Here is a 27,359-nt window from a genome sequence, read left to right on the forward strand (position 1 = left end):
ATTATAAAGGATGAGGTTTTGAGGTACTTGGAGACTAATGATAAAATTAGTCAAAGTCAGCATGATTTCTGTTAAGGAAAATCTTGCCTGAGAAATCTTTTAGAGTTCTTCGAGCAAGTAACAAGCAGGGTAGATAAAGGAGAGGCAGTGGATGTCTTTTGCTTGGATTTTCAGAAGGCGTTTGATAAGGTCACACATGAGGCTGCTCATAAGATAAAATCCTATGGTGTTACAGGAAAGTTACTGGATCGTGGAATGACTGACTTGCAAGAAGCAGCAAGTGGGAATAAAGGGCCTATTCTGGTTGGCTGCCGATGACTAGTGGTGTTCCTCAGGGGACAGTATTGGGACTGCTACTTTTCACATTGTCAGTGATGATGGAATGGATGGCTTTGTGGCAAAGTTTGCAGATGATACGAAGATAGGTGGAGGGGTAAGTAGTGCAGAGGTAGCAATGCGATTGCCACAGGACTTAGATAAATTGGAACAATGGGCAAAAAAGTGGCAGATGGAAATGTATGATAATGCATTTTGGTACAAGGAACAATTGTGCTATCTAAATAGAGAGAATGTTCAAACATCAGAGGTGCAGAGGGACTTAGGAGTCCTTGTGCAAGACTTCTAGAAGGTTAATTTACAGGTTGAGTCTGTGGTGAAGAAGACATTTATTTCAAAGGGAATAGAATATAAAAGCAAGGAGATAATGCTGAGCCTTTATAAGACACTAGTCAGGCTGTACTTAAGAGTATTGTCAACAGTTTTGGGAACCATATCTCAGAAATGATGTGTTGTCATTGGAGAGAGTCCAGAGGAGGCTCGTGAGGATGATCCAGGAATGAAGGGATTAACATATGAGGAGCATTTGGCAGCTTTGGGCCTGTACTTGCTGGAATTTAGAAGAATGCGGAGGGTAGGGGGGATCTCATTGAAACCTACTGAATGTTGAAAGGATTAGATAGGGTGGATGAGGAGAGGATGTTTCCTTTGGTGTGGGTATCCAGAACTAGAGGGAACAGCCTCAAAATTGAGGGGTGACCCTTTGGAAGAGAGGGAAGGAGGAATTTTTTTTTTTTAGCTGGAGAGTAGTGAATCTGTGGAATTCTCTGCCACAGATTGTTGTGAAGGCCAAGTCTGTGCATATAGTTAGGGTGGAAGTTGATCCTGATCAGTCAGGGCATCAAAGTATATGGTGAGAAGGCAGGTGTATGAGGTTGAGTGGGATCCGGGATCAGCCATGATGGAATGGCGGAGCAGACTTGATGGAATGAACGAATTCTGCTCCTATGTCTTATGGTCTATAATTATATAGAAAATACAAACAAGCATAAGAAAGATAACTACAAGGAAAATAATGATTATACAGCTCAATCCAACAGAGGGGAGCAAATTTGATTGACTGTATGAATAGTATTGAAGAAACCTGCTAAATGTATTCTTTAACTTAAATATTCTAAATCTGCATTTTTTTTTGATTAATGGATTTGAGTTGTTCTTTTATATGATTTGAGTCAGAGTTCTTACTTAGGATGAGAAAAAGTGCAGCTTTTCTTCATGAACTTAAATGGAAGAAGTGATGTTTTTATTGTGATGATGCATCTTGCTGGGCACTATTTAAAACTCTTTATCATAGTTCTTGTTTTCCTTATTTGAATTTTTGTGAATGGTTGTTCTTAGAGTCACCTGACAGTGATGTTGCCATGGACATAGGATCATCAGAAAAACAGGATTCAGAAACTGTGTATGACTGTGTAATTTGTGGACAGAGTGGCCCTTCGACAGAGGAAAGACCAACTGGATTAGTGGTTCTATTGCAGGCTTCATCAGGTAACTGTTTGCATAAGTTTTACGTTTTATCTTGTAGTTTCTTATTTAAATAAGTTAAATGTGAAGATATTCCATTGTGATTTGGCTCTGCATATGCTGTACTCTTGAGGCAAATTGCTCCTGAATGTAAGTCATGATGACACATGATTTCAAAAGAAAGTCCAGCTATGTTGCATGGAATGCTTTCATCCCCGAAGCTGATTTTTCTTTGTAAAGGTCAGTTTAGATGTAAAGATCAGAGAACTAACACAATGATTCGGAGTGGTATGCCAAAACTAATTTCTCAAGTCTGGAAAGGATTTTCTAGGGGAAAGTGTTTTTAACCCATTGCTTTTGACTGCTTTTGCTGGCCTCTGCTGTAGAATGTGAAAAACTGGTCACTATTATTGGAAATATGGAAGTCGGGGAACTGGATAATAATGTTTAATTCACTGAGTATGGCCTGCTTAATCTGATGGTCATCTGTGAAGGGGCACTAATGTTATAAAGCCCATCTGTGGCATGGAGTCCAAATGAGCAACATCATTCATGCTGTTATAACACAATGGCAATTCTAAAACGTCAAAAGCTTTTATAGATTGTCATGGGTTGGTTTTCTTGTCTAATCTTAAATTTACTCTAAATATATTCCTGGGAAATGGTATAGAATGAAAATATTTTAGTAAATGTCATCATTGGTTGCTGCTGTAACATTTTGTACCATTTTGTTTATTTTCTTACATGTTATTAGATGTTACCAGCTGCTACCTAAAATTTTCTACTTTAGCCTCAAGGGTCTTAGCACTTTAATTCCATCTAATATATGGATTACAAAGGAAATTTCTGGAATTTAACTCTTTTAATACAACTGTACAGAGAGAGCATAAAGAACTTAATTGCATGTACTAAATAGCAAATAAAGTTTTCCCCAAATATGTTTGTATTTTTAAACTATTCGATTCTTTTTTTTCCTAAAATAATGAATTTTACTTTTGCTGATTTGTCATGATTGGTTCAGGAGAAAGGATTGAATTATAATGCAATTTTATTATATTTCTGACATTCGTACGTAAAAGCACTGATTTGTTACAGTCCTTGGGCACCGTCGTAGAAGCGCTGAACCAAAGAAACTACCAACCAGTGATGAAGAGCAGATTTACCCTGAGGATACCTGTGGGACTGTACATGATGTCAGAATAACAGATTTGCAACGATGCTTCAAAGATGTAAGAATCTTATTTTTCAGATTTAATTCTCCATGTTATAATTACATTTGAGTGTAAAATGATAAATAAATTGACTGGAAAGGAAGAGGGCAAAAAGCCAGAATAAGGGCGTTTATACTTAATTGCCAATGCCAATACTGTGCTATGCCACAATCCAGAAATGTGTTGCCTCAACACAAAATTCATTTATCCAATACTTTCTTCCTTCCCTGTAATTATTTCGCAGAGAATCGGAAAAGACCAACAAATTGACAGAATGCTTAACTGAAAACAAATTATTGGCTTTATTCTTATTGAAAAGTGCCATCATTTTCCACTCACAAAATGCTGGAGGAGCTCAGCAAGTCAGGCAGCATTTATGGAGGTGAATAAACAGTCAACGTTTTGGGAGGGGCCAGGGCTGGAAAGGAAGGGGGAATGAGCCAGAATAAGAGGGTTGGGGGAGGGGAGTACTGCTTTGTCAGGTGAGGGGAAAGGTGGATGGGTGGGGGAGTAGGTATAAAATAAGAAGCTAGGAGGTGATAGATGGAAGAGGTAAAGGGCTAAAGAAGAAGGAATCTGATAGGAGAGGAGAGTTGACTGTGGAAGAAAGGGAAGTGGAAGATAGGCAAGTGAAGAGAAGAAAAGGGGTGAGATTGGTACCAGAATGGGGTATGGAAAGTGAGAGAAGGGGGAGGGGAGGAGAAATTAATGGAAATTAGAGAAATCAATATCCGTGCTATCAGGTTGGAGGCTACCCAGATGGAGTAGGAGGTGGCTGCATTATGGCAGTATAGGAAATCATAGGGGTGGGAAGTTGAACTGAAATGCATGAAACCGGGAAATCCTGCCTTTTGTGTTGGACAAAAGGTACTCTACAAAGTCTCAATCTGCCTGGAGACCCACTGATGTAGAGGAGGCCACCCCAGATACATTAGATAACCCCAACAGATTTGTTGGTGAAATGTCACCTAAGCTAGAAGTTTGGGTTCCTGAATGGTAGTGAGGGAGAAAATGTAAGAGTAAGTGTAGCACTTGTCACACTTGCAGAGATAAATCCCAGGAGGGAGATCATTGAGGAGAGTCAAGTGGATAAGGGAATCACTTAGCGAGTGGTGGTGAGGGAAACCTGCTTAGTTGTAGGATCTCGTTGTAGATGGTGGGAGTTATGAAGAATAATGTGCTGGATACAGAGGCTCATGGCGTCTGTTCTAGATACAGGAATTTACGGAGAATGATGTGTTTCTCAGGATGAGGCTTTCCATTCTAGAAATCTTTTACAAACCTACTGACTCTCACAGTTATTTTGACTATACCTCTTCACATCCGTGTAAAAATGTTATTTCCTTTTCTCAGTTTGTCCATCTCTGCCGCATCCATTCTCAGGATGATGCTTTCCATTCTAGAGCTACTGAGATGTTCTCATGTTTTCCAAGAATGGGGTCTCCCTTCCACCACCATCGATGCTGCATGCACCACATCCTCCCATTGTCATAACAGGGATAGGGTTCCCCTTGTCCTTACCTACCTACCACCTCACAAGCCTCGATATCCAGCATATCATTCCCCATAATCTATCATCTACAACAGGATCCTACCACCAAGCACACCTTTCCCTCTGCCCCCCCCCCCCCCCACTGCCAGTCTCTGATTTCCTTGGGGATCGCTGTCTATGTGACCCCCTTATTCAGTTGTCCCTCTCTACTGGTCTTCCTCCTGGCACTTATTCCTTTAAGTGTGACAAGTGCTACACCTGCCCCTGCACTTCCTCCCTCACTACCATCCAGGGCCCAATACAGTCTGTGCAGGTGAGGTGACACTTCACCTGCAAATCTGTCGGGATAATCTGTTGTTTGTGGTGTGGTCTCCTCTACATCAACAAGACCTAACACACATTGGAGGACTGCTTTGTCGAGCACCTTCGCTGCAAAAGGTGCGAGTTCCCATTGGCCACCCATTTCAGTTCGACCTCATTCACATTCCGACACTTCGGTCTGTGGTTTCCTATACTACTACAGCAAGGCCGCAATCAGGTTGGAGGAGCAACACCTCATAATCTTTCTGGGTGGTCTGTAATCTGGTGGTATGAACATCAATTCCTCTAACTTCCGGTAATTTCTTCCCCATCCCTCCTTCTCTAACCCATCCACTTTCTCCCTCACCTGGTTTCACCTATCACCCGTCAGCCTGTACTCCTTCCCCTCCCCTCGCCACCTTATTCTGGCTTCTGCCCCTTACTTTCTTGTCCTGATGAAGGGTCTTGGCCCAGAACGTTGACTCAGTAGATGTTGCAGATTTGTTGAGAACCTCCAGCATTTTTTTTGAGTTGAAAATGATATCAGTTTTCAATGAGAGTTGTTGTGTAAAGCCAATAATTTGTTGGGAGTTGAACATTCTGTCATTCTGTTGGGCTGTTCCTATTCTCTGCTAAATAATTACAGGGAAGGAAGAAATGTCTGGATAAATGAGCTTCATGTTGAGGCAACATATTTCTGTATTGTGGCATGGTATTGGCATTGAAAATTAAATATAAACAACCATGCATTATTACAAGGTTTCCACATTCCACAATAAGAAGAAATAAACTCGACATGCAACTCTGTAATTTTAGGACATTGGTAATGGCATGAAATAATTTTCTGTTTGGCTGAATTCGTCCAGGTGGCCCAGTTAGCAAAACATTAGGTCAGGTTATGCAAATTCAAATTATTAGCAGAACATTGTCTATAATTTAACACTAATCCTTGTACTGAAATGTTTTCAAAATGGTAGCTGCAATGAATGAAGGCGGTAAACTGGTGCACTTTTGGTAGTGGTGCGCAGATGACTATGATTATGTAAATTTTCTGTATACCACCAGTGCTGAATCATAGCAACACACACAAAATGCTTTTGGTACGCCTGCATATTTCCTTTAGTCTCTCAATCTTGTTGGTTATAATCTTTACAATTCCTGTTTAAAATGTATTGGGATTATATTTATTTGGGACACAATACCGCTTAATTGGGGCAGGAAACTGTTGTTGAACAGTTTCTAACTAGCGCCAGTCGCATGCACTTGCATGACTGTTCGACACTACATTGTGCTTAGAGTGAACAGTTTTTAAATAACATCAGTTGAGAGTGTTTGTCTTCAAAGCAGCGATTTTTGCCGCTGATATAGTATGTTGCAAAAGTCTTAGACACATGTATATAGCTCAGATGCCTAAGACTTTTGCATAGTATTGTAGTGATTTTATGTATTGCACTGTACTGCTGCCACAAAAAAAAAAACAAATTTCATGACATGTGAGTGATACCATGCCTGATTCTGGTATGGATCTCTATTATAGACCGAGAGTGGGCAGGAAAAGGGGAGAGAGGCATTCTGTAATGGTCAATAAACTAATTAAGTGGAATCAAATGACATTGCCTGATGCCTCAGGGCTGGGTGTACCTGCATCTGTAACACCCCCACCCTGGCACTCTTTCTCTGACACCTGTCCCACACCTGTCTCACAGCGCTCGACCCATGCTAATCCCAACAACCTTTGCTCCTGCCAGATTTACAGACTCGCTCTCTACTCCACGCTGACAACTACAGTACTGTGCAAAAGTCTTAGGCACCCTAGCTATATGTGTGTGCCGAAGATTTAGGCAAAGTACTATAGTTAGCGAGAAATAAACAGTAAGACAATTCAGAACTGTTTTGCTCACTGTGGTTTCAAGCATTCAGGCTTGGAGAAGCCAGAAAAGGGCAGGAGTTAAAAGGAAACAATTTCACTACTTCAATAAGTTAGGAACTTTGAAGAATTTGAAAGTATCGATAGTCATCTTGAATGTCACAAATAAAATAAAGATTTGGTGGATGTAATCACCAAAAGCATTGTGTGAAGGCAGTTTCTTGTTTGCACTAATTTCAACAATTAAGTAACTACGAAGAATATGAAGGAATGGACAGTTGCCTTGAATGTTGCAAGAAAAATGAAGATTTGAAGGATGTAGATGTTAACAACACAACAACATTGTATGTAGGCAGTTCGTTATCTACACTAGGTGTCTGCTGATTTTGTTCATTTGCAGTCAAAAGCACATGGTGCGGATGAATTTCTCTGATGATAAATATTGGTAGTATTGGTAGTGTTCTGATTTGTTCAGTATTTCATTTAAATACATAATTTGTTACACAGTTTGGCTTTTTAAAATACTTTTTTCTGCTTACTTCCACGAAACTTCAGCTAATTGGGACACATCAGGACTGGTACATTTTGGCCCAATTGAGCAACTGCCCCAATTAGCCAAAGTTTCACGGAAATTGTTTAAAAAATAAGAAGTATAAAAAAGACAAATTATTCTTTAATGGCATAAAAAATTAAGTATTTAAATGAAATACAGAACAAATTAGAACACTACCGATTGTATCGGACGATGACAGGAAACATTTGTGGGTGAGTTTTTAAAGTGGAAAAGCTATTGCACTGGGGTAATTACACTCTCTCAACCTCAGAAGTCCAGGTCCAGTGGTATGAGTAGTCATCACAACTGGTGCTTCCTTAGTTGACTTGACTTCTGTGCCTCGTCATATCCTTCACTCTCCAGGGAGCATTATGGAACTGCCTTCCTGACCACTGGATCTTTCTGTAGATTTCATCTGCCCAGTCTGTCGACGCTTGAGTTTGCATGCTAAGACAGGCATGTCGCTGTCTCAGTAGGGTATGAGATTCACCAGCTGCCCTCACCTGGTTAAGCCCGCCTGTTGAAGCAGAGTACTGGGGTGTGGCCACTGTTGCATGCAAACCACTACTTGAAGCCACAAGTGAGGGCTGAATGTCCAGTGGGGACCAAAAGTAATATTCAAGATGGTTGCCCATTACCTCAAATACTTCGTAGTTCCTAACTTGTTGAAATAATGAAATTGTTTCATTTTCACTCCCAGCCGTTTCTGGCGTTTCCGAGCATGAATGCTGAAAACTGCAGAGAGGAAAACAATTTTGAATTGTCTTGCTGCTTATTTCTCACTGACTATAAGTGACAAAAAATTCCTGCTTTTTGAACACAAATACACACAACTGATGCTAATTAGAAACTGCTTGTCGACATTCTCCTGTGCCAATTAAGTGGCATAGAGTCCCAGATAAACAAAAGGGGGATCCTGGCTGTTTTCTCAATTAGTTTTTGTTCTTTAAGAGGTGTCCCAAATAAGCAATTGCCCCGATTAACTGAAGGTCCAATTAACTGAGGCAGGATTCAAGCAAGCAATAACCCTTACAAAATAACTTCTTAAAATATTGTTTTGTTTCAAATAAGAGAAAGTCTGCAGATGCTGGAAATCCAAGCAACACACACAAAACGTTGGAGGAACTTAGCAGGCCAGACAACATCTATGGAAAGAGTAAACAGTTGATGTTTTGGGCCGAGACCCTTCATCAATCTTGGATTTTACCCAATCATCAGGATTTTGTTGTTCTGTTACAAACAGACTTTGAAATTTTTGTACTAAGCATAATGATCTGTAGATGGCAACATTGTAACAATATGATCTCTTACCACTGGCCTATTACATCTATCCTGTATATGACTTTGAATGTGGAGCCATTTACTAAATTAGCTGGTGAATTTCATATGCAAGAAGATTCACTGAAAACAAAGTATATAACAAACTAGAAATTAAAATTTCATTCTATCCTTACTATGTGAATTTTAATCCTCTTATGTATATGATCAGATTAAGAAACTTCATTTGCTTCCACATCTAATTTGTAGTAATTTTTGCTGAGGTTCAAAACATAACTTTAATGATTGTTTATAATTCTTCTTATAGAGTTCTTGTTTACAGTCGGTTTCCATTGGTTGGGAAGGTGGAGTGTATGTTCAGACCTGTGGACATACCTTACATATTGACTGTCATAAGTCCTATATGGAGTCGCTGAGGGTGAGTTAAAAATAAAATGATTTAATTAAAGTCAATGTAAACCATACCTCCAATGTAAAAATGTTCTTCTTTGAATACTAATTCAGAAGCCCATAAATTTGTAAATTTTCAGATAAAACAAACCAAGTATGAAGAATTTCTATGAAGTTATGTTGGACATTTGCCCCTCACCTGGACAATTGTGAGCAGTTTTGGGTCGCCTATTTAAGAAAGAATGTGCTGACATTGGAGAGGGTTCAAAGGAGGTTACAAAAATGATTCTGGGATTGAAAGGCTTGTCACATGAGGAGCTTCTGATGTTTCTGGGCCACAACTCACTGGAATTCAAAAGAATGGGGTGATCTCATTGAAATGTATCGAATGTTGAAAGGCCTCGATAGAGTGGATGTGGAGAGGATGTTTCCTATGCTGGGCGAATCTTAAGATCAGAGAACACAGCCATAGGATAGAGGGACATACTTTTAGAACAGAGATGAGGAGGAATTTCTGTAGCCAGAGAGTGGTGAATCCATGGAATTCTTTGCCACAGTTGGCTGCAGAGGCCAAGTCATTGGGTATATTTAAGGTAGAGGTGGATAAGTACTTGATTAATCAGGGCATGAAGAGATATGGGGAGAAGGCAGAAAATTGGGGCTGAGGGGAAAAGTGGATCATCCATGATGAAATGGCAAACCATTTGGCCCATTGAGTCTGCTTTGCCATTTCATCGTGACGGATCCATTTTTTTTCTCTCAGGCCCAATCTCCTGCCTTATGGTCAATTTTGTCCTGATGCAGGATTTTGATCCAAAATGTCATTAATTACTTTCACCCTGACAGACACTGCTCAACCTGCTGCATTTCCCCAGCATACTGCTTTTTGCTTCAGGTTTCAGCTTCTGGAGTTCCTCGTCTCTACAGGTTTATTATATTCAGATGTTTGAAATGATTTGCAGTTTCTTCTTTGATTATTAATCCAAGAACCTTGACAATTAAACTAACTGTTCTATAATTTCCCTGCCTTTGCCCTTCTCTCTTTTTTTGAACAAGAGTCATATTGTTTGTTTCCAGTCTTCTGATACATTCCCAGAGTTCAACAACTTATGAAAAAATTCAACCAATGGATCCAGCAACTCGTCAGCCACTTTGTTCAAGATCCTGGCATGCAGTCTCTCAGGTCCTTGAGATTTGTCAGCCTATAGTACTCTGAATCTTTCCAGTATTTTATCCCTTGCAATCAAGATTTTTCAAACTTTGACCATGTTATGAAATTAACCCAGGGTATCTTAAGGATATCAGAAATGTCGCGATGCAAATATTTATTTAACATCTTACCATTTCTTAGTTTGCTGCTATTAATTAATTCGCCAGTATAGTTCCCTTACAAACCCCACATTTACCATGGCTCCTCTCTTCCATTTTTTGTGTGTGTGTGTGTGGGGAGGGGGGAGGTGTAGGTATGAATGTATATCTATCTCTCTCTCCATAGAAACTTTACCCTTTTTAAAAAGGCATGGTGGTTTTCTCTCAAAATTTATTTTCTCCCTTATGTACACTTCAATTTTCTGCTATTGGATATTAAATATTTCCCAGTTCTCTAGTCTAGCACCATCCCTTGCCACTCTTTTTCTTTTTGTTTTCAATTTAACAATAAGACAATAAGATACAGGAGCGGATTTAGGCCATTTGGTCCATCGAGCCTGTTCTGCCATTCAATCATGGCTGATCCTTTTCTCCCCTTCTCAGCCCACTCCCTCGGCCGTCTCCCCGTAACCTTTGATGACGTGTCCAATCAAGAACCTATCAATCTCTGCCTTAAATACACCCAACAACCTGACCTCCACAGCTGCCTGTGGTAACAAGTTTCACAAATTCACCACCCTCTAGCTAAAGAAATTTCTCTGCATCTCTGTTTTAAATGGACATCTCTCTATCCTGAGGCTGTGCCCTCTTGTCCTAGACTCTCCCACCATGGGAATCATCCTTTTTACATCTACTCTGTCTAGGCCTTTCAACATTCAAAAGGTTTCAGTGAGACCCCCCCCCCCCCCCCATCTTTCTAAATTCCAGTGAGTACAGACCCAGAGCCATCAAACGTTCGTAGTATGATAACCTGTTCATTCCCAGAATCAACCTTGTGAACCTCCTGTCCAATGCCAGCACATCTTCTCTTGGATAAGGAGCCCAAAACTGTACACAATACTGAAGGTGAGGCCTCACCAGTGCCTTATGAAGCCTCAGCATCACATCCCTGCTCTTGTATTCTAGACCTCTAGAGATGAATGCTAACATTGCATTTACCTTCTTCACTACTGGCTCAACCTGCAAGTTAACCTTTAAGGTGTTTTGCACAAGGACTCTGAAGTCCCTTTGCATCTCAGAGTTTTGGATTTTCTCCCTGTTTAGATATAAATGTGCAGACTATTTTCTACTTCCAAAGTGCATGATCATGCATTTTCCAACATTGTATTTCATTTGCCTTTGTCTTGCCCATTCTCCGAATCTAAGTCCTTCTGTAGCCTTCCTGTTTCCTCAACACTACCTGTCCTATGACCTATCTTTGTATCATCTGCAAACTTGGCAACAAGACCATCTATTTCATCATCTAAATCATTGATACACAGCATAAAAAGAAGCAGTCCCAACACCAACCCACGCAGAAGACCACTAGTCACTGGCAGCCAACCAGAAAAGGATCCTTTTAACGCAAACACGAGGAAATCTGCAGATGCTGGACTTTCAAACAACACACATAAAAGTTGCTGGTGAACGCAGCAGGCCAGGCAGCATCTCTAGGAAGAGGTGCAGTTGACGTTTTGGACCGAGACTCTTCATCAGGACTAGCTGAAAGAAGAGATAGTAAGAGATTTGAAAGGGGGAGGGGGAGATCCGAAATGATAGGAGAAGACAGGAGGGGGAGGGATGGAGCTAAGAGCTGGACTGTTAATTGGCAAAAGGGATATGAGAGGATCATGGGACAGGAGGCCTAGGAAGAAAGAAAGGGGGAGGGGTGGGGAAGCCCAGAGGATGGGCAAGAAGTATAGTGAGAGGGACAGAGGGAGAAAAAGGAAATAGAGAAAAACAAACAAACAATAAGTAAATAATGGATGAGGTACGAGAGGGAGGTGGGGCATTAACGGAAGTTAGAGAAGTCAGTGTTCATACCATCAGGTTGGAGGCTACCCAGACGGAATATAAGGTGTGTTCCCTCCAAGCTGAGTGCTTCATCTTGACAGTAGAGGAGGCCGTGGATAGACATATCAGAATGGGAATGGGACGTGGAATTAAAATGTGTGGCCACTGGGAGATCCTGCTTTCTCTGGCAGACAGAGCGTAGGTGTTCAGCGAAACAGTCTCCCAGCCGGCGTCAGGTCTCACCAATATATAGAAGGCTGCATCGGGAACACCGGACGCAGTATATCTCCCCAGCCGACTCACAGGTGAAGTGTCACCTCACCTGGAAGGACTGTCTGGGGCCCTGAATAGTGCTGAGGAAGGAGTGTAAGGGCATGTGTAGCACTTGTTCCACTTACAAGGATAAGTGCCAGGAGGGTCCGCCTACAAGGATAAGTGCCAGGAGGGAGATCTGTGGAAAGGGATGGGGGGGTGGGAATGAGTGGACAAGGGAATCGTGTAGGGAGCGATTCCCTGCAGAAAGCGGGGGGGGGGGGGGGGGGAGGGAAAGATGTGCTTAGTGGTGGGATCCCGTTGGAGGTGGTGGATGTTATGGAGAAATATATGTTGGACCTGGAGGCTGGTGGGGTGGTAGGTGAGGATAAGGGGAACCCTATTCCTAGTGGGGTGGCGGGAGGATGGGATGAGAGCAGATGTGCATGAAATAGGAGAGATGCGTTTGAGAGCAGAGTTGATGGTGGAGGAAGGGAAGCCCCTTTCTTTAAAAAAGGAAGACATCTCCTTCGTCCTGGAATGAAAAGCCTCATCCTGAGAGCAGATGTGGCGGAGACGGAGGAATTGCGAGAAGGGGATGGCATTTTTGCAAGAGACAGGGTGAGAAGAAGAATAGTCTAGGTAGCTGTGAGAGTCCGTGGGCTTATAGTAGACATCAGTAGATAAGCTGTCTCCGGAGATAGAGACAGAAAGATCAAGAAAGGGGAAGGAGGTGTCGGAAATGGACCAGGTAAACTTGAGGGCAGGGTGAAAGTTGGAGGTAAAGTTAATGAAGTCAACGAGCTCGTCGATGTAGCGAGGGAAAAGTAGGGGACAGATGTCAGTATAGGCTTGGAACATGGATTGTTGCACAAAGCCAACAAAAAGGCAGGCATAGCTGGGACCCATATGGGTGCCCATGGCTACACCTTTAGTTTGGAGGAAGTGGGAGGAGGCAAAGGAGAAATTAAGGACTAATTCTGCTAGACGGAGCAGAGTGGTGGTAGAGGGGAACTGGTTTCTCATAGAATCCCTTTTTTTGTTCAGGGTAAACTCTTTCTGAGCGTTATAGCTATTTGAATATCTGGCACTGTTGTGTCCGATGGGAGGGAGCTGAGGATGCAGCTTTGTGGGGCACCAGTGTGAGAATAATTGTGGCAGAGGTTTTACGGTCTATCCCTTCTGATTGTGGTCTGTTGATCAGGAAGTCAAGGATCTGGTTGCAAAGGAGGTGTTGAGTCCCGGGTGTGTAAGTTTGGAGTTGAGTTTGCTTGGAATTATAGTATTGAAGGCCGAGCTGTAGTCAGTAAACAATAGTATAACCTAGGTGACTTTACTGTCCATGTGCTCAAGAGATGAGTGTAGGGCCAGGGAGATGGTGTCTACTGTAGACCTGGTAGGCAATTATAATGGGTCAAGGTTGTCTGGGAGGCTGAAGTTAAAGACCACCCTCTCAAAGCACTTCATGGTGGTGGATGTCAAAGCTACCAGGCAGTAGTCATTAGGGCACGTTACCTTTCTTTCCCCTTGGGTACCAGGATGATAGTGGTCTTAAAGTGGTGGGAACCATGAATTGAAGCAGGGATATATTAAAAAATGCCTGCAAATACATCTGCCAGCTGATCTGTAGGAGATCTGAGGACATGGCCAGTGATTTTTTTTTCTCAATGTTAAGGAGAAACAGGAAGCCTAATGATTATATTCTGATCATATTATATCAGATTAATATGATGCTATTGAATTATGTTTACTTACAAACATAAATATTTCTTCATGAAGTTAAATTACTTGGGGGCTATGCTGTATTTTTTGTTGTAAGAAAGTTTGAAACATTATTTAACAAATCTTATAGTGAATGTCATGAGTTAGAATTTGATGATACTTTTCATTTAAAAAAAAGTTTGTGATTTTCTTTCAGAATGACCAGGTGCTTCAGAATTTCTCAGTGGATAAAGGAGAGTTTACTTGTCCACTCTGCAGACAGTTTGCCAACAGTGTTCTTCCTTGTTACCCTGAAAAGAATGAGGAAAAGAGTGCCTGGTTACCATACAACAATAAGACACTGCATGTTCTGATCAGAGAAGTGGAGGAACAGCAGGAACAATTGGGAATGTTTCCAGTAAGTATTACTGTAAGATGGAAGTATATTTTGAGTGCTACATTGGTTTACTACTAAATGTACCGCTGGAATTTTCAGCAAGTCATTTGCCATTTGGATAGAAAATGTTGAATAGAGTTTTGTGATAAGCACGGCGCTGTTCGGAAATGTATAACTCTACTGAGAATCACATATCATCTCGAAAGATGTTTTAAAAAAAGACTGCGTGCTATGCTCTGCTCGTTGATGGTCAACTCTTCTCTGTCTTCCACATTGGTATATCAAAATACAGAAGACAGAAAGTCAGATGCCATATCAGCTAAGCCACCACTCTGTCACTGGATTAAAAAGCATGATGTTGGGACAGCACTGAGGGTGCAGCCAGCCCAACATTCAAACAACATTGAAGGTACTGCCCAGATGACATGTAGGCAGCAGTATCTCAGGTGTACCAGGCCATCATGGGGGCAGCAATGAAGAAGTGCAGTTGTCAGTATTGGGCAGTGCTGCTGGGACTCCTCGGCCAACCTTGGGGCAACATTGTACGTTGAGTGATGAGTGGATTTCTATGTGTCATTATAATGTGAAGCAAAGTGGATCTATATGGGAGAGTGAACTGAAAGTTAATGAGCAGGGAAGAAGAGGACTTAGTGAATTATGTTCAAGATATCTACTTTTTAGAATGTTACTGGCATAAGAGTCTCGGCCGGAAACGTCGACTTTACCTCTTCCTATAGATGCTACCTGGCCTGCTGCGTTCACCAGCAACTTTTATGTGTGTTACTTGAAATTCCAGCATCTGCAGATTTCCTTGTGTTAGCAAAGACCCTTTTGCTTTTGGTTCTGGGAAATGAGGTGGGAGAAGTGGAAAGCACTGAAAAAAGGCAGTGATTGCATCCAAAGGTTATCAGCTTAGTAATTGAATGAGACTTCGTTCAATCGGATGAGAAAGGAAATGGCGGGATAAAGTGAAACCAAATATAAAATGCTATTGATTCTGGATATCTGGAATAATACAGTGCTGGAAATACTTAGCTAAGGCATCATCAGAAACAGATACAACATTTCAAGACAATGAGTAATAATGCTTTTGGGTAACCTATAAAGATCTGTGTTTTCCAAGGTGTCTGTGGGAGATTGTTCGGTAATTGTATGAGAGGATTTTGTTTCCAGCACCTGTGTTTTGTTAACTGGGGAAGTGAGGTGACATATAGAAAAAAATTCCTGTCGCTTAGGATATTTTGAGTAATTTCTGTTTTCTGGGATTGCTTGTTTTGTGGTCCTAGGTTGGAGTTTTGGTTCAATGGAATGGGATTGGAAACTGGTTACCAAGTTGGGGATAATCATAGAACAGTACAGTACATGAACAAGTCCCTTTGCCCATGTTGCCTGTGCCTACCATGATGCTATATAAAATTAAACTAAATTGAAAAGAAACTCGCAGTTTTATGACAGAATGGACATGTTTGGGGACTTTGGAAGTGGTTACTCTGGACCGTTTTGGATGGGTGCATGCTTTGTTACTTTAATCGGGAATTCATGGCTGAAGGTTTTGTTGTATTTATGCACTGCCTCTTCATGATCAGCAGTAAAGATTGATACTTGATGTATTTCTGTTCGTCTCATGTTTATGCTTAAAGGAAGGAAGATTGTTTACTTTGTTAAATCTTGGGATTGAAATATTATTTCTTTCTCAGAAGCAACTGAAGAGCAAATCAACAATTCAGTCGCAAAAGCCCTGATCCTCCGGCTAAGGTTGAAGTCAGTGATGCGCCTGCACCACAGTCACGATTTTTTAAATTTCATTGCAATGCTGTGTGAGCCATCATCTGAATCTTCTGATAGCTATGCCTACTGGAATTCTTTTGACAGCTTTTCACTTCCATTTTCGGAAGTCTGATGCTTTGAATGTGCATTGTATCAGCACGACACATTTGCTTTGTATTCTTTGCAGGAAAGGGAATTATAGATTTTTGTGGAGCTTTTTTATTTTGTGAAACTGAAAGCCTTATTTGTGTCCTTTTGGCTTATTGATCTGATCTTTAACTGCTCCTCCAATACTTGTATTTTCCAAGGAAATGATTGTCCTGATGCCTCCCCATGTGGAGATTTAAGTTTAATGGAGGTGGCAGTTCAAATCCAGTCATGCTGAAGTGGTTGTTAAATTAATCTGCCAAGTAGAATTATTCTGAAAATGATACCTGTGTGCAGAAGCATTTGAAATTTGAGGCCACCTTTTTAAACATTTGGGAAAATTTTCATAAACTTCCCATAAAATCAATTGAAAGATGGTCCCTTTAACTATAATGGATTTTTGAGGACCTGTCAGATTGCTGCCAGTCTCAACATATTCAAGATTATGAACAAGTTTGAATATCTTGCATTGTTGCTACTGGAGGAAGTATATGTTAAATTTATATACTTAATTTAACTTGCCCTTGGTGCAGATGGGTTGTAGAAGAATCAAGGTGGAACTGATGAGCACATGAGAGAAAATGAGAGAAAAAAGGGTAAGAAATGGAATTGATACAATGCTTTAGAGAGCTGGCATTGATCAGTTGGGCTGAATGGTAGCTTCCAATGTCATAAGGAAATAAGAGAAATTTAAATTGGCATTTACAAAAATAGTTGTTATTTTTGTAATTGGTTCTCATTGGTTAGCTTGGCATTTATGATTTACACTTGTATATCAGATTACATACAGACAGTAAGTCTCTGGCTAGATTTTGTTATTGTCCTAAAAATGTCTTTGCTACTTTTCCAAGGAGGACAAAATGTAAAGTTCTGCATGCCATTTCAATTGGTAGGGAGCACGTTAGGAAATTTGCTGCTCAGGCAGTCACAAAAAATGTTTTCCATAACTGAAGTATGTTAGAATTCATTTGACATTGTGTGTGCTGTTCAGTTTTTTGCCTAAAGCTAGGTTGCACCCAATAAGGTGCAATATCTATTTCCTGGAAAAAAACCCAGGATAATGAAATATTGATTTGCTACAGAAGAGTTGATAGTTATAAGCAAATTATCGGTCGCAAAAATTCAGTTTGCACTCTTGAGCAGCAGCATATATGAAGCTTTTAAAATGTGATGTTTAATGTTGGTTGTGCCTGTGAGGTTAGATATCGTTCTCATGTAAGTACAGGCATGGTGCTTAAGCTACTGAAGTAGTATTCAGTGACCTGGACCATTGATGTTAATACAGAAGTTTAAATCCTTTCACAAGAGCCGCGAAATTTACATTAAAATGATTATGTATGTCTACAATTTGAACAAGAAAGCCATGATCAGTACTGGTGACCATGAAATTGTTCTCTAGTTTCCTTCAGGGAAGGAAATGTACTATCCTTTGCAGCTGGTGTCTATATAGAACTTCAGATCCTTTAGTTTCTCTAAATTGTCTTCTCAGTACAGGGACAATACCAAACTTGCCAATGTCAAATAGATCCTATATTGGGTATTTTTGTAAAAGTGTGACATTTAGATATAAAATATATTAGTAGTGGAAAGCTTGATTTGTTTTGATAAAAATACACTGTTGGGAGTCAGATGTGGCTTGGAGTTATTATTTAGATGTCCTGGGGTGAATAAAATGTATAGGAAAGGTTTTATTTGTCCATGTTTTGAGTTAGGATGAGTAAACAGATGTGATTTTTTTCTCGTAGGTTGAGTTAAATCAACACTTTTCTATAATAGGTAGTTCTGAAAAATGTAACTGATATATTGGAGTAGAGGCTTAATGGAAGGGGAGTGCAAGGAGTAGGTAAAGAGAGAATGTCAAAAAATGATGGGTTTTGAAGAAGTAAGTAGAATATAGGGAAAAGATAACTTGCCTATGAATGGAAAAGGAAATATGTTAAATAAGTAATTCTAAGGAATTTTCATTTTGCAAATTATATAATACAGTCAATTCTGTTTAATTGGGCCATCAGTTAATCAGGGCAGCTGCTTATTTGGGACAATTCTTAAAGAACAAAAACTAATCGAGAAAATTGCTGGAATACCCTTCGTTGGTTTGAGACACTCTGCTGCCTAATTGGGCAGGATTCTGTGGCCAAACAGGTAACTAGTGTCAATCACGTGTATTTGTGTGGCCGATAGATGCTAGAACTTGCTGAGAGCGAGCAGTTTTTAAGTGGTGTCAGTTGCGTGTGTTTGTCTTCAAAAAGCGATGATTTTTGTCACTGATAGTTGGTGAGAAACAAGCAGTAAGACAATTTAGAACTGTTTTGCTCATTGCAGTGTCAAGCATTTAGGCTTGGAAATGCCAGAAACGGCCTGACTGAAAATGAAACAATTTCACTACTTCATCAAGTTAGGAACTATGAAGAATTTGAAGGTAACAACAATCATATAGAATGTTACAATGAAAATGAGGATTTGGAGGATGCAATTGTCGATAGCTTTTTATAAAGGCAGATCATTACCTGCACTAGGTGTCTGCGCTGATTTTGTTCATTTCCAATCAATCAGAAGAATGTGGCAGCATTGAATTTTTAATCGATGAATATTAGGTGCTAATACTCAATTTTACAGCACTATAGTACTATGGACTAATTGGGAGAGCCTGGAAAAGAGGAAATTTAGCTGGTGTGACATCTGGGAGATGGAGGGATCTCGGCTAAGTTTTGTCAGCAGAGCCACTTATGACCTCCTATCCACACCCCAGAACCTGAACCAGTGGTGGGGAGAAGACCCCGCTTGCTCTCTTTGTCAAGCACCCGGATCAGTAATGCACATTTTAACAGGATGCACCATGAGCCTCACCCAGGCGTGGTACACTTTGCGGCATAACCAAGTTCTCAGACAGCTGGCATCAATCTTGGAACAGAGGCGAATCATCACAAACACTCTCCCACAAACATCGGCAGGAAATGTCCACATTACACGATTTGTACCAGTAGGCCAACCTCTAGAGCAAATCAACCTCATATAAAGTTGTAAGCATTCTACGGTTGCTCAGGATTGGAAAACGGACGTGGACTTGGAGAAAAAAAAAGCTTGTGTTTCCCCCAGACATGTTGTGTCTGCCAAGCTAGCATATGTTGTGGAATTGACAGTACCATGGGAAGATGGTGTCGAAGAAGCTTATGAGAGGAAAGAGACCAAGTACTCTGAACTGGCAACTGAAGCTGCCCAGAATGGCTGGAAGACCAAGATTTTCCCTGCAGAAATGGGATGCAGGGGATTCGTTGCTACATCTACGACCAGTCTACTGAAGAAGATGGGGGTGAGGGGTCACTTCCTCCAACAAGCAGTCAAATCCTTGTCAAATGCAGCAGAAGAAAGCAGCAATTGGATTTGGATTAAAAGGAAAGACAACAACTGGGCTGCAAGATGAAGATGGGGGGGTATGGAACTGAGGGGTGTGTATCTGGGACGCTAGGTAGCACCGCTGAGCCCTCTGGAAACGTCGTGGGCTTATCAACAAAACGTCAAAGAAGGAGGGTGCCCACCTGATGACCCCCAATGACGAACCTACCCTCCCTCCCTGTCACCACTCTAAATCCACTGCCAACATCGAGAGTGCCAACTTACCATAGGGATTGAAACATCAAGTCCTAGTAGCTCTTATGGGCTGTGTTGTAATTTGTTCTGTATTTCTTTTAAATACTTAATTTGTTACTCAGTTTGTCTTTTTATCCACTTTTAACTATTTCCATGAAACTTTGGCAAATTAATTGGGTCAAAATATATTGTTTCCAGTGTGTCCCAACTGACCGGAATCCACCATATTTTATGAAATATAAAATATTGTTATTTGTTAATTTGAGTAAGTATGAGAGCTGTTGAAAATATTTGAGAGAAATATTTCTAACAAATTTGGCTAACAGTAAATTTTGAAGTGATTTTTAGTTGGTGAACAAGAGTCAGCAAATATTGAGAACAGAGATGCACTACACTTACCAATTATACAGTGCCTATAACAAATATTCCCCCCCCCCCCCGGAAGTTTTCATGTTTTATTGTTTCATAACATTGAATCACAGAAGATTTAATTTGTTTTTTTTGACGCAAATCAACCGAAAAAGACTTCTTCGTGTCAAAATGAAAACCAATCTCTACAAAGTGATCTAAATTAATTACAAATATAAAACACATAATAATTGATTGCATAATTACCCTCTTCAAGTCGGTATTTAGCAGATACAGCTTTGGCAGCAATTATAGCCTTGAGAATATGTGAATAGGTCTCTGTATCAGCTTTGCACATCTGGACACTGCAATTTTTCTCCATTCTTTACAAAACTGCTCAATCTCTGTTGGATTGCATGGGGATCGTGAATGAACAGCCCTTTTCAAGTCCAGCCACAAATTCTCATTTGAATTGAGGTCTGGACTCTGACTTAGCCACTCCAGGACATTAATTTTGTTGCTTTTAAGTCATTCATGTGTAGCTTTGGCTTTATACTTGGGGTCATTGTGTTGCTGGAAAACAAATCTTTTCCCAAGTCGCAGTTCTCTTGCAGACTGCATCAGGTTTTCCTCCAGGATTTTCCTGTATTTTGCTGCACTCATTTTACCCTCTACCTTCACAAGCCTTCCAAGGCCTGCTGCAGTGAAGCATCCCCACAGCATGATGCAGCCACTACTATGCTTCACGGTAGGGATGGTGTGTTTTTGATGATGCGGGGTGTTTTGCTAATGCCTAACATAGCGTTTAGTCTGATGGTCAAAAAGCTCAATTTTGGTTTCATCAGACTATAGAACCTTCTCCAACTGACTTCAGAGTCTTTCACTTGCCTCCTGGCAAACTCTAGCCGAGATTTCATTTGAATTTTTTTCAACAGTAGCTTTCTCTTTGTCACTTTCCCAAAAAGCTGTAGCTGGTTAAGCACCTGGGAATCAGTTGTTGTGTGCGCTGTCTCTCCCATCTCAGCCACTGAAGCTTGAAACTCCTCCAGAGTTGTCATTGGTCTCTTGGTGGCCTCCCTCGCTTGTCCCCTTCTTGCATGGTCACTCAGTTTTTGAGGATGGCCTGCTCTAGACAGACTTATGGCCGTGCCATACTCTTTCCATTTCTTGATGATTGATTTAACTGTATTCCAAGGGATATTTAGGGACTTCGAAATTTTCCTGTATTCGTCTCTTGATTTTGTGCTTTCCAAAACTCTTTTCTCGGAGTAGCTTGAGTGTTCTTTTGTCTTCATGGTGTAGGTTTTGCCAGGATACTGACTCACCAGCAGTTGGACCTCACAGGTAGACTTGTATTTTAACCACAATCAATTGAAACACCTTGACTGCACACAGGTCTGAAAAACAGATCTCCATCTTACTAACTACAGGTTTCCCCCACTATCCGAAGGTAATGGGTTCCTGTGAAACGGTTCGTAAGCTGGAATGTCGTAAAGTGAATAAGCAATTACCATTTATTAATATGGGAAAAATTTTTGAGCGTTCCCAGACCCAAAAAATAACCTGTAAAATCATGCCAAATAACACATAAAACCTAAAATAACAGTAACATAAAAGCAGGAATGATATGATAAATACACAGCCTAATAAAGTAGAAATACTTTTCTGCAGCACTGTCTAGTGCAGCGAAAATCTCGTGGAAGCGCTCTCGGCAGAAACACTCTCTCCAGTAACCTTTAAGCTATGAAGCTGCCAAATCATACCAAATGACATATAAAAATACACAGCCTATATAAAGTAGAAATAAGCAACACTCACAACGCGCTGGAGGAACTCAGCAGGTCGGGCAGCATCTGTGGAAATGATCAGTCAACATTTTGGGCCGGAACCCTTCGTCAGGACTGAAGAGGGAAGGGGCAGAGGCCCTATAAAGGAGGTGGGGGGAGGGTGGGAAGGAGAAGGCTGGTAGGTTCCAGGTGAAAAACCTGTAAGGGGAAAGATAAAGGGGTGGGGGAGGGGATGCAGCGGGGTGATAGGCAGGAAAGGTGAAGAAGGAATAAGGGAAAACACAATGGGTTGTAAAAGGAGGTGGAACCATGAGGGAGGTGATAGGCAGCTGGGGGGTCAGAGTGAAATAGGGATAAGGGAAGGGAGGGGGAGGGAATTACCAGAAGTTGGAGAATTCTATGTTGAGCACCTCCCCTCCGTCCGCCACAACAGACAGGATCTCCCGGTTGTCACCCACTTCAACTCTGCTTCACATTCCCATTCGGATATGTCCATACATGGCCTCCTCTACTGCCATGATGAGGCTAAACTCAGGTTGGAGGAGCAACACCTCATGTACCATCTGGGTAGTCTCCAGCCCCTTGGTATGAACATAGAATTCTCCAACTTCCGGTAATTTCCTCCCCCTCCCTTCCCCTATCCCTATTTCACTCCGGCCCGAAACGTTGACTGATCGTTTCCACGGATGCTGCCCGACCTGCTGAGTTCCTCCAGTGTGTTGTAAGTGTTGCTTTGACCCCAGCATCTGCAGAGTATTTTGTGTTTAAAGTGCAAATAATGTATGTACAGTGTAGTTTCGCTTACCGGAATCGGGAAGACTCCAATAAATTTCATCACAGTTAAACACTTGCTTATAGGAATAACCACCTGATGCAACCGGCAATCACCTCTGATCTGGGCCGGCATTTACGTGCCAGGCGGCACCTAATTAATTAGCTTGTTTATTTCGGCTTTTTCCTTAAAGATGTGCTGGGTGTGTCTGGACTACTGCTGCACCACTGCATTCTTTGCGGCAATGTATCGGTCTGCGGCCCGGAGGTTGGGGACCACTGCTTAAACTGTGAAGCTGCCCTCACCTCAGAAACCAAACAAACCACCTATGACTACTGTCACATACCCCGTGATGGGTTAAAGAACCAGCAGAAATGGAAAACACTTTGGAGTCCACTATTGCTATTAACTAATGGTATTTATTAGTAACTACGCAATACAGTAATATAAATGCAGATATATCAAACAGGTTAGCAATGATTATATATAAGTAAGTGTGGAAATATATGAAAATCAAGCTTCTTCAAGCCTAGGGGTAAATAGATAGTCTTACGATGATGGGTAAAGTTCAGTTCGTGGTATTGAGTTGAGTAGTGATGGAGAGAAAGAGAGGGGGAGAGATTTGAGTCTTCAGGTGAGCTGATGCTGTCTATCTTCCCGTTGTCCTCTGAAATCATTTAGAAGTCACCGACTGTGACCACAACAAAGGGGACCGTTCTTCTGTGGTAGAATTATCAACCCAGGCGAGGGTCGGACACACGAATAACTCCCCACCGGTCACACCCTTTTCACACTGCGAGAACCACTGATTGATCCTCCAAAACCCACCCTTTCTGTGGGCACAACAAAGCTCATTCAATGCCCAAAACCATGTGTCTGTAGGTCTAACAACTGACCTTCTATTTATCTTACCGGGCTGAACACCAGCTGTCCATCAAGCAGCTCCTCCCTTCTCTTTCTTTAAGAACTTAGAAGCTGCCAGTGTCCTTGCAGAAGTGTAAACAAGCTGCAGAGAAACCATAACACCATCTCCGAGTAGTCTTTGCCTCTCTCTCTCTTAATAACAAGGTGTCTGGTGTTGAACAACAACTCTCTCTCTTTTTCAAAAGCACAGTTCATAGTGGTAATTCAGGATCCCGTCACACTACCTTTAAATTCCACTTTCACAACACTTTCATCACCATCATCCAATGCTTTCTGTTTCAGCTTATTAAAAAGACTGACTGATTTCTCCTTAAGTATAAGAAAACTTAACGGAACACTACGCTTTGTACACCGATCAATCCACTCAAGCAAAAGACTTTCCATTTTATCCATTACTGGATGCTGACTAAGAGAGACCACTTTGCTACAAGTAGAACCAACAGTAACATCGGCAGCTTTTCAAAATAATTTCTCTCTGCATATAAATAGTGTGATTGGTGGGCGCAGGCAAGTTCAACACGCGGATAATGTCCTTACTTCGTTCACCACGATCGAAATGCTTAATTATGCCTAGTTTTACGCTAAGTGTAATACCCTTACGAGCTCTTTTAGGCTTTTCCGATACCTTAGAACTCATCTTGCTAATGGATGCACAAAATAAATCGAGATAAAGCACGTGTTTAAGCAATGGCGGCTAGAATGCAGTTCCAGGGGAGGAGCTTGGCTGTTCGGGCGCACGCTGCCTTTTTTCGTAACAGTGAAAACACCTTCTGTTAGCGAAAACAGGTAACTAATGTAGGTCTTTCATAACAGCAAGGTGTCGTAAAGCGAACATTCGGAAAGTGGGGGCCACCTATATGTGACTTCTAAAACCAATTGGCTACACCTGTGATGATTTGATATGCCATATTAAAGGGGGGGGGAATCATTATGCCTTTAATTATTTTGTGTTTTATATTTGTAATTAATTTAGATTGTTTTGCAGAGATCTGTTTTCACTTTGACGTGAAAAAGTCTTTCTGTTGATCGGTGTCAAAAAAGCCAAATTAAATCTACAGTGATTCAGTACTGTAAAACAATAAAACATGAAAAATTTCAAGGAGGGGTGAGGTGACTACTTTTTATAGGCACCTGTATGTCCATTAGATTTACAGTAGGTATAAAGGATATTGTAATTAGATAATTGTAGATCCAATCAAAGATTTGGAAAATAAAAATTAAGGTAATTTTTGTCCAACTGTTGTTGGCTGATCTGTTGCTCATAACAAGATGATAGATATAATCTTAACCGTTCAATTCCATTTGTGAAATGGTGGCAGTCTTTTCCTTTAATATTCCAGATTTAATGTTTTCAGATTATCATTCCACAAATTATAGTCTGGTGTATTTGAACTGTTGAAGCTTGTATGCTCATTATGTTTTCTAATTCATCCAAATTTATGTCATATTACAGTCTGTTCTTAAAATTCATGTAAAATTGCATTCTTCATACTAATATTTTAAGCAAATATCTTTGGTAAAGGTATCTTTTCTGCTTTCATTGATTTGCTTTTTGTAGTCAGCAACAAACTTGAGCAAAGAGATGGAGTCGGTGATGAAGGACATAAGGAGCACAACCCAAAAGAAATACATAGATTATGGGAAGATTCCTGGTTCACCAGACAATGACTTTCTCTTCATGTATTCAGTTGCTAGGTATGTAAGTATTATTACCTAGTTTAAAAATTGGACTAATAAGAAAAATTTACTTGGCATTGATAAAATAGAATTTTTAGTTGTTCAGTACAGTGCACCATTGCTCTTAAAAGTGCGTAAGGTAAATGGAATGATTTAAGTTAATATCAAATGGAAAATAAGTGCCCTTTCAAATTGAGTTTTTATCTTTTAGTTATATTCATTCATTTTATACATTGTAAAAGTTTTTTAAAAGAGATGTGTGATTTCCCTTCCCCACCCACCCCCAGGCGAATGAGGCTGCATTAGATGTGGCGTAAATCTGTGGAAGACACTAACTGTATGCCAGAGGTCCGTGAGTGCCATTGCTATTACAAAGGAAAAAGTGCAAAGCTAACTCAAAGGTCTTAAGGTGGATAAGTCACCTGGACCAGATGGACTACATCCTAGAGTCCTGAAAGAGGTTGCTGAAGAGATAATGGTCATGCTGTTTTAAGAATCACTTGATTCTGGCATGGTCCTGGAGGAATGGAAAATTGCAAATGTCACTCCACTCTTTAAGAAGGGAGGAAGACAAAGGAGATGATATTATAGGCCAGTTAGCCTAACCATAGTGATTGGGAAAGTGTTGGAGTCCTTTATTAAGGACAAGGTTTCAGGGTACTTGGAGACTAATAATAAAATAAATTGAAGTCAGCATGGTTTCTGTAAAGGGAAATCTTTCCTTACAAATCTGTTAGAATTCTTTGAGAAAGTAATAAGCAAATTGGACAAAGGAGAGGCAGTGGATGTCATTTACTTAGATTTTCAGAAGGTATTTGATAAGGTGCCACACATAAAATATACTGGCACGGATAGAGGAATGGCTGACAGACAGGAGGCAGAGAGTTGGAATAAAAGGGGCCTTTTCCGGTTGGCTGCCTGTGACTAGTGGTGTTCCACTACTCTTTACATTGTTGTTGATGGCTTTGTGGCAAAGTTTGCTGATGATACAAAGATAGATGGAGGGGTAGGTAGTGCTGAGGAAGCAATGCAATTGCAGCAAAACTTGGACAAATTGGGCAAAAAAGTGGCAGATGGAATACAGTGTTGGGAAATGCATGATAATACATTTTGGTAAAAGGAACAATAGTACAGACTATTATCAAACATCAGAGGTACAAAGGGACTTGGGAGTCATTGTGCAAGACTCCCATAAGGTTAATTTACAGGTTGAGTCTGTGGTAAAGAAGGTAAATGCAATGTTTGCTTTTATTTCGAGGGGAATAGAATATAAAAACAAGGAGATAATGCCGAAGCTTTATAAGGCACTATTCAAGCCGCATTTGGAGTACTGTCAACAGTTTTGGGCCCCTTATCTCAGAAAGGATGTATTATCATTGGAGAGAGTCCAGAGGAAGTTCATGAGGATGATTCCAGGAATGAAGGGGTTAACACATGAGGCGCATCTGGCAGCTTTGGGCCTGTACTCATTGGAGTTTAGAAGAATATGTGGGTATCTCATTGGAACCTACTGAATGTCGAAAGAATTAGGTAAGGTGGATGTGAAGAGGGTGTTTCCTCTGGTGGGGCTATCTAGAACTAGAGGGCACAGCCTCAGAATTGAGGGGAAATCTTTTAGAACAGAAGTAAGGAGGAATGTTTTTAACCAAAGAATGGTGAATCTGTGGAATGCTTTGCCACAGACTGCGGTGGAGGCCAAATCTGTTGGTATATTCAAAGCAGAAGTTGTTAGATTCCTGATTGGTCAGGGCATCAAGGGATTTGGTGAGAAGGCAGATATATGGGGTTAAATGGGATCCGGGATTGGCCATGATGAAATGGCAGAGTGAACTCGATGGGCTGAATGTCCTCATTCTGGTCCTATGTATTATAGTATAATCTGAAGTGATAGATACAAGAGGTTCTACAAATACTGGAAATCTTGAGCAACACACACAAAATGCTAGAGAAACTCAAGCAAGTCAGGC

General features: G+C 40.8%; 1 protein-coding gene across 3 annotated transcripts in view; it reads left to right on the forward strand.

Moving 5' to 3' along the window:
- Nucleotides 1-27,359, forward strand: part of ubr3 (ubiquitin protein ligase E3 component n-recognin 3) — a 224,485-nt gene that overhangs the window by 133,743 nt on the left and 63,383 nt on the right. For all 3 annotated transcript variants that reach the window (XM_072261898.1, XM_072261897.1, XM_072261899.1), the window contains 5 exons: nucleotides 1,675-1,824; nucleotides 2,896-3,029; nucleotides 8,809-8,919; nucleotides 14,203-14,403; nucleotides 25,274-25,410. In XM_072261898.1, coding sequence (XP_072117999.1) covers nucleotides 1,675-1,824; nucleotides 2,896-3,029; nucleotides 8,809-8,919; nucleotides 14,203-14,403; nucleotides 25,274-25,410 — 733 coding nt within the window. The remainder of the gene's footprint in view (nucleotides 1-1,674; nucleotides 1,825-2,895; nucleotides 3,030-8,808; nucleotides 8,920-14,202; nucleotides 14,404-25,273; nucleotides 25,411-27,359) is intronic.

Source organism: Mobula birostris, chromosome 6 (assembly GCF_030028105.1).
Source record: "Mobula birostris isolate sMobBir1 chromosome 6, sMobBir1.hap1, whole genome shotgun sequence".
Taxonomy (NCBI): Eukaryota; Metazoa; Chordata; class Chondrichthyes; order Myliobatiformes; family Myliobatidae; genus Mobula; species Mobula birostris.